Consider the following 8,333-nt stretch of genomic DNA (forward strand, 5'->3'; position numbering starts at 1 on the left):
CCACCAGATTAGGTCAACACACATGTAGCTTTATAAAAAAAATACAGGCCACACCTCTTCATTCAACTAAAACGGTCAGTTTATGTTAATCTATTCCTGGAAGCATTATTAGCGATTAACCTATGATCACATACCCCCACAAATTATGGTGTGCATGGACAGATCATTAAAGATTGCAGGTCAGGTTCAGAGAATAGCTGAACCTTTTCCAGCCCTCCAATATCAGTGTTATTTACAGTTCCCTTTTGCTGAGACAGTCTGCCTCTCTTTTTAAAACTGCCAATAACTCCTCCTTCAAGATGATTACTTCTAATTTATCTCCAAATTTTGCCTAATCTGCTACCCTTTTCCCTTGAAATCTGGTATCACCTTTCAGCCCTATAGCTAACTATTAACAAATAACTAATTAAGTTCCTTGTTCTGCTCAAAGCCAGTTCAATACCTGTATGATTGCAAAACCTCCTTTGTTTACTCTCAACCTTTCCATACTGTTTAAAGACTGTTCATCATGCCATCACACTCCTCTCTCCTCTGTCCATGGCTCAGTACTCGAAGTACTTTTTTTTTGTTTACACAGAGGGTGGTTCATATGTGGAATGAACTGCCAGAGAGAATGATAGATGCAGGTACAGTTACGACATCTAAGAGACATTTGGACAGGTACCTGAATAGGAAAAGTTCAGAGGGACATGGGCTAAACATCGACAAATGAGACTACTTTAGTTTGGGAAACTTGGTCGGCCTGGACGAGTTGGACTGAAGGGTCTGGGGAGGGGGGAGAGCGGGGTCTGGGGAGGGGGGAGAGCGGGGTCTGGGGAGGGGGGAGAGCGGGGTCTGGGGAGGGGGGAGAGCGGGGTCTGGGGAGGGGGGAGAGCGGGGTCTGGGGAGGGGGGAGAGCGGGGTCTGGGGAGGGGGGAGAGCGGGGTCTGGGGAGGGGGGAGAGCGGGGTCTGGGGAGGGGGGAGAGCGGGGTCTGGGGAAGGGGGAGAGCGGGGTCTGGGGAGGAGCGGGGGTGGGGAGGGGGGAGGGGGGAGAGGGGGGGTGGGGAGGGGGGAGGGGGGAGAGGGGGGGGTGGGGAGGGGGGAGGGGGGAGAGGGGGGGTGGGGAGGGGGGAGGGGGGAGAGGGGGGGGTGGGGAGGGGGGAGGGGGGAGAGGGGGGGTGGGGAGGGGGGAGGGGGGAGAGGGGGGGGTGGGGAGGGGAGGGGGGAGAGGGGGGGGTGGGGAGGGGGGGGGGTGGGGAGAGGGGGTAGGGAGAGGAAGGCGAACCTGTAAAGGACACTGTTGCCGGCCTCCAGCCTCGCTCAATGACTGACTGACCGACCGCCCTCCAAAGCTGCTCACCTGATCGCTCTTCTTATCAAATCGGCACCCGGAGCTCCTCAGAGTGTAAGCTGAGCAGACGGGCTGTAAGAGGTAAACGAAACGGCGCCTCTGCAGCTGAGACCGACATCGCCCAGAGAACCAGAGCGCCGCCATCTTCAGCCCGCCCCGCTGCATTGTGGGAGCATCAACACCACGTGACCAGGCCGCAGCGACATCAACAGGCACTATTCCAGAACTGCAATTGATGTCGCAACAATGTTCAGCAATTATAATACAGTATACAAGAACTGGTCATGTCTGCAATAAAACTCAGCATGACAATCAACATCATTATGGCTAGAATGTCCAGTGAGTTATGCTGGGTAACATTGCAACCAGTTACAATCATATTCAAAATTATTACTGTCTGCAATAATATTTAGCATTATTACAGCCTGCAATAATAAGCAAAGAATCATTCTGAAGGGTCACTGGATCCGAAACGTTGACTTTGCTTTCTCTGTACAGATATTGCCACACCTACTGAGGCTCTTTTTTTTCCCGAAATCATCATTACTCCTTTTTCAATAATATTCAGCGGTATTACTGATTGATTTGATTTATTGCCCCATGTACCTAAGTTCAGTGAAAAGCTTTGTTTGCAAGCAGTACAGGCAGATCACAGTACCAAGGACATACAGATCGTAGCGTGAAAAAAAACTTGGACAGAGTAAGATGTACAGATTTGTTGTTGTCGCTGTCGTCATCATTGTCGTGTCTATCCCGCGAGGTCAAGGATGATTATCTTCGTTCCGTTGATCTATCTGTGGGCTCTTGGGTGGCTTATGAGTCCAATCTTGGCTTTAAATGTTATTCAGAATTTGGGATAATTAGTTCCAAATGGCAGATTGGGTTTTGGTTGTTGCTGCCTCGCTTTCCACTTTCTTTTCATTTCTTCTAGATCTGCACATCTGTTGGCTTTGAACACTGCTGTTCCTTCTTGGATGATGGCTTGCCAGAGTTTCCTGTCCTTGGCATTGGTTTCCCAATTGTTGATGTCGATGTTACACTTCTTCATGTTGGCTTTTAAAACATCTTTGAATCTCTTCTGTTGTCCACCTCTTTTACATTTGCCTTCTTTCAGCTGGGAGTAGAAGGTTTGTTTCAGCAGATGTTCATCTTTCATCCAAACAACATGATCACTCCATCTTAGTTGGTTTTTGTTGACATAGGTTTCAATGCTAGTTGTTTTTGCTTCATTCGGCATGCTGATGTTGGTTCTTCTATCTTCCCAGCTGATATTCAAGATATTTTGAAGGCACCATTGATGGAACATTTCAAGTGCCTTCAGATGTTGTCGATATGTTGTCCAAGTTTCTGATGCATACAGGAGCGTTGGGATCACCACTGCTTTGTAACTAACATTTTGGTGTCTGTTCTAATGTCACAATCATGAAAGAGTCTTGTTTGGAGATGTCCAAAAGCTGTTTCAATGCATTTAAGATGATGTTGGATCTCGTCATTGAGGTTGTCATTGAAGGAGAGGTGACTTCCAAGATCTGGAAATTGGTCCACGTTTTGTAGGGTTGTTTCACCAAATTAAATTGATGGTTGTATCTGATTTGTCTCAGTTGGTGACAGTTGATAAATCTGTGTCTTCTTGAAATTGATGGTAAGTCCAAGTTTCATGTATGTATAGTTGAAGGCAGTCAGAATGTGTTTTAGGTGTTTTTTCTGAGGGAGCTACAACACTTTTGTCATCTGCGTATTGGAATTTAATGAGGAAACTCATAGATGTCTTGTTTTTGCACTTAACACGGGCAAGATTGAAAAGTTTGCCATCTGTTCTATAGACAATTTGGATTCCTGGGGTAGGTCGTTCTTGATGATTTGGATGATTGTCACAGGAAAGATGGTAAACAAAGTTGGGGCAATCATGCATCCCTGTTTTACTCCTGATCTGACTTGAAAAGGCTCACAGTTACTGTTGCTGACCATAACTGTGGTAAGCATGCCATCATGGAGGAGTCTCAGGAGTCAAATGTACTCTTCAGGGCATCCAAGTGGATAGGACATCCCATAGGAGTTCCCTTGATACCGAATCAAAGGCTTTGGTCAGGTTGATTAATGCCATATATAAGAGGTTGAAGTTGTTCATGACATTTTTCTTGTCGTTGTCACAGAGTGAAGATCATGTCGAGTGTTCCATGTGACGATCTAAAACCGGCTTGTGCCTCCGGAAGGATCTTCTTGGTTAAAGCCTTGAGCCGGTTGTTCATGACGTGGGTGAGGATGTTTTCTGCTGTTGCTAAAAGGGAATTTCCACGCTAGTTTCCGCATTCAGATTGATCATCTTTCCTTTTGTAGGTGGTAATGATTGTTGAGTCTCTAAAGTCTGCTGGTATGTCTTCATTTATCCAGCTCTTGATGAGAACTTGATGCAGTGGATAATGAAGCAGTTTACCTCGGGTGGTATTCCATCGGGTCCAGCAGCCTTGTTGTTTTTCAAGGTTTTGATGGCTTCCTTGACTACTTCAAGTGTTGGTACTTTGCTTAGGGAGTCCTTAATGGGTTGTTTTGGAACTTGTTGATCATATTCCTGTCAAACAGGACAGCTTGATTTAGAAGATCTTCAAAGTGCTCCCTCCATCTAGAATTGATGTCAGCATTGCTCCTCAGGATGGTTGAACCATTTTTGCATTTGAGAAAGGCTTGACCAAGAGTGGATGGGCCAAAAATAGTTTTAGTTGCGTTGAAGAAGCCTCGGGTATCGTTGGCGTCTGCTAGTTGTTGGATTTCCTGAGCTTTCTTCCTCCAACGTTCGGGTTTCGGGTGCTCTTCTGGACTGTAGCATTGCACTCCTGATAGCGTTTCCTTTTGGTAGCCAATTTTTGTTCATTTTGTAAGGTGATGAAAGCTTTTCTCTTTCCATCAATAAGTTGTTGGAGTAGTTTGTCGTTATCATTGAACCAACCCTAATGTTTGTTTTGTCTTGAACCCAGTTGTTTCTTTGCAGCAGGTGATGACAGCATTCTTCAATTGATTCCAGTATTCTTCTATGGATGGTGGGATTTTTTGAGGCTGTTGTTTTTGAAGATTTTGTTCAAATTTCTGTACATGGGATTTCTGATGTCTTGGAGGATGTCTACATTGAATTTCTTGACAGTGTTTTTGATTTCTGGTTTTGGTGTTTCCTTCTGGGCCAAATCTTCATTCTCATGGTGGATGAGATGAGTTGATAGTCTGCCCAGCAATTGTTGGCAACTGTGTAGGCTAGATGCATTAGTTAGGGGAAATGTAGAGTAATAGTTATAGGGGAATGAGTCTGGATGGGATATTCTTCGGAGGGTTGATGTCGACTTGTTGGGCCAAATGGTCTGTTTCCACACTAGAGGAATTCTAATTCTAGCAACTGCCTGTAACAATGTCCAATGCATTATCATTGTCTATAATAATATTCAGAGAATTATTACAATCTGGAATAATATTCAGACCACTGTTATTGACTGTAATAATATGCTGAGCATCATTGATATCTACAGTATTACTTAGAGGAATATACCATTTGCAATAATACTTAGAGCATTATTACCGCCTGTAATATAATTATTAATGGTGATACTATATTGAAATAATAGATTCATTGTAACAATGCTCTCAAATTTATGGCTTATAGATTTTCTTTAAAAAAGCATATTATATAACTTTACCTTCCCCATATTCAAAATTGGGATTAATTAAATATATATGTTGATCATTTATAATTTCTGGGATTTACCAATTAATAGCAACAGCATTTCAGAGCAATAATTACTAATCCGGGTGATAAGAGGTGTTAGTTATTAGTAATAAAATCTAAAATATCTCAATTAGTGTGATGACCAAAATGCAGATATTCATATTGAACAACATAACGAAAGCAAGAGATATCTACCACCCCAATGTTTGTTTCAAGAGATTCGCATTTGCTTCCAGAACTTACGAATCCTGAGATTCACTTTCCACACTTCTGTGTTACCAGCTTCAAATTTCTTTGCATTGTTCAAAACATTCAATTGTTCATCCTGTAACAATTCACTGTTTTTTTTTTGTTGAAATTAAATTTACATTCCTCCCTCACCTGAATAATACAAACAAACATCAGAGTTGATGGCAAACTAGGTGTAACCAGGTTACATATTGAACATTGAACTTCATGAATTTGTTGGAAGAAATCTTTAGGTTTCACAGAAGAAAGTCACGATAAATCAAGATTTCTCTTCACACTTGTGAATGAGAATTGTGCATTCTGTAATAGTAAAAACTTAACATTTCATGATGGGAAATATTGAAGGAAAAAGATTATAGAAATTGTTGTATAAAATTTCAAATGATTTGCAAGTAGATGTGACAGGATTCTTTTTTTTAAAGCTTTTATTACCAATAACAATAATGTTACGACACGGGGTAAACCTTCCTGCTTAATTTAAAACTAGCAACACAGAAAGGATTTATCCCATGCAGTAATCCATAAACATTCGAATGGCCATGTACTATTTAAAATAAAATTTAGCAACTTTATTTCTTAAAGTATAACAGAGAATAATTAACTGACAACTATTTACAAGTCCTTACTCTAACCTATCTTTTACCTTCCCTTCTATAATACTAGTCCAACAGAACTCCCAATTAAGATTTACAAAATGAAACTTATTATCTCAAAACCAGGCAGCTTTCGGTTCTTCTATTTGGATCTTCCTGTGTCTTCTTAGGAACTTCTACTTCCCAGGTTACTGAGCAAAATCGGTACCTTTTAAGAGAACTATTTTTCAGGCAGTCTGTTTACAGGCTGGGGCTTGGCAGTACCCCTCCAACTATTCAATTTTTCCATGGTCTTATATCCCAGAGCATCAGATTGTGTCATTGTTTGTAAGATTGTCAATATACTCAATTCAAACTTGATTGGGATTTGGTATTTTTTGGGGTATAATTTAAACTGATTGGCCGAATTTGATTTGTTTTTGACGTTTCCGGGCAACCAGCTATTCCAGTAGCTTTCAAAGTTTGTGAGAAGATTTGTAGCTCGGGTGCTCGTTGTTATGGTTCTGTTTGCCGAGCTGGGAATTTTTGTTGCAGATGTTTCGTCCCCTGTCCAGGTGACATCCTCAGTGCTTGGGAGCCTCTTGTGAAGCGCTTCTGTGATGTTTCCTCCGGCATTTATAGTGGTTTGCATCTGCCGCTTCCAGTTGTCAGTTCCAGCTGTCCGCTACAGTGGCTGGCATATTGGATCCAGGTCGATGTGCTTATTGATTGAATCTGTGGATGAATGCCATGCCTTTAGGAATTCCCTGGCTGTTCTCTGTTTGGCTTGTCCTATAGTAGTAGTGTTGTCCCAGTCGAACTCATGTTGCTTGTCATCTGAGTGTGTGGCTACTAGGGATAGCTGGTCATGTTGTTTCGTGGCTAGTTGGTGTTCATGGATGCGGATCGTTAGCTGTCTTCCTGTTTGTCCTATATCGTGTTTTGTGCAGTCCTTGCATGGGATTTTGTACACTACGTTGGTTTTGCTCATGCTGGGTATCGGGTCCTTTGTCCTGGTGAGGTTTTGTCTGAGAGTGGCTGTTGGTTTGTGTGCTGTTATGAGTCCTAGTGGTCATAGTAGTCTGGCTGTCAGTTCAGAAATGTTCTTGATGTATGGTAACGAGGCTAGTCCTTTGGGTTGTGGCATGTCCTCATTCCGTTGTCTTTCCCTTAGGCATCTGTTGATGAAATTGCGGGGGTATCCGTTTTTGGCAGAGAACACCGAACAGAGAATTCACCACAAAGGTATATAGGAAAGCCACACACACAGACCAAGTCCTGAACTACGGAAGCAACCACCCGAACACACACAAAAGAAGTTGCATCAAGACACTGTTCAAAAGGGCCACAACACACTGCAGCACACCAGAACTGCAAAAAGAGGAAGAAGAACACCTCTACAATGTATTCGCCAAAAACGGATACCCCCGCAAAAACGGCACGGTGGCACAGTGGTTAGCACTGCTGCCTCACAGCGCCAGAGACCCGGGTTCAATTTCCACCCCAGGCGACTGACTGTGTGGAGTTTGCATGTTCTCCCCGTGTCTGCGTGGGTTTCTTCCGGGTGCTCCGGTTTCCTCCCACAGTCCAAAGATGTGCAGGGTCAGGTGAACTGGCCATACTAAATTGCCCGTAGTGTTAAGTAAGGGGTAAATGTAGGGGTATGGGTGGGTTTCGCTTCGGTGGGTCGGTGTGGACTTGTTGGGCCGAAGGGCCTGTTTCCACACTGTAATCTAATCTAATCTAATCTAATCAACAGATGCCTAAGGGAAAGACAACGGAATGAGGACATGCCACAACCCAAAGGACTAGCCTCGTTACCATACATCAAAAACATTTCTGAACTGACAGTCAGACTACTGCGACCACTAGGACTCATAACAGCACACAAACCAACAGCCACTCTCAGACAAAAACTCACCAGGACAAAGGAACCGATACCCCGCATGAGCAAAACCAACGTAGTGTACAAAATCCCATGCAAGGACTGCACAAAACACTACATAGGACAAACAGGAAGACAGCTAACGATCCGCATCCATGAACACCAACTAGCCAAGAAACGACACGACCAGCTATCCTTAATAGCCACACACACAGATGACAAACAACATGAGTTCGACTGGGACACACTACTATTATAGGAACAGGCCAAACAGAGAACAGCCAGGGAATTCCTCGAGGCATGGCACTCATCCACAGATTCAATCAACAAGCACATCGATCTGGACCCAATATACCGGCCACTGTAGCGGACAGCTGGAACTGACAACTGGAAGCGGCAGAGACAAACCACTATAAATGCCAGAGGAAACATCACAGAAGCGCTTCGCAAGAGGCTCCCAAGCACTGAGGATGTCACCTGGACAGGGGACGATAGGTCTGCAACACAAATTCCCAGCTCGGCGAACAGAACCACAACAACTGAAGCACATGTTGCATTGTGTCTGATTGAGAATACTTGGTGCTGTC

General features: G+C 43.7%; 1 protein-coding gene across 3 annotated transcripts in view; it reads right to left on the minus strand.

Annotated features, from left to right (window-relative positions):
* Positions 1 to 1,511, minus strand: part of abcb7 (ATP binding cassette subfamily B member 7) — a 100,700-nt gene extending 99,189 nt beyond the window's left edge. For all 3 annotated transcript variants that reach the window (XM_043704996.2, XM_043704997.2, XM_043704995.2), the window contains exon 1: positions 1,341 to 1,511. In XM_043704996.2, the coding sequence (XP_043560931.1) occupies positions 1,341 to 1,496 (156 nt within the window). In that variant the 5' untranslated portion in view covers positions 1,497 to 1,511. The remainder of the gene's footprint in view (positions 1 to 1,340) is intronic.
* Positions 1,512 to 8,333: the final 6,822 nt, after the last annotated feature.

This window comes from Chiloscyllium plagiosum, unplaced genomic scaffold (genome assembly GCF_037043375.1).
Source record: "Chiloscyllium plagiosum isolate Xiang-an unplaced genomic scaffold, Cpla_swu_hap1 HiC_scaffold_11, whole genome shotgun sequence".
NCBI lineage: Eukaryota > Metazoa > Chordata > Chondrichthyes > Orectolobiformes > Hemiscylliidae > Chiloscyllium > Chiloscyllium plagiosum.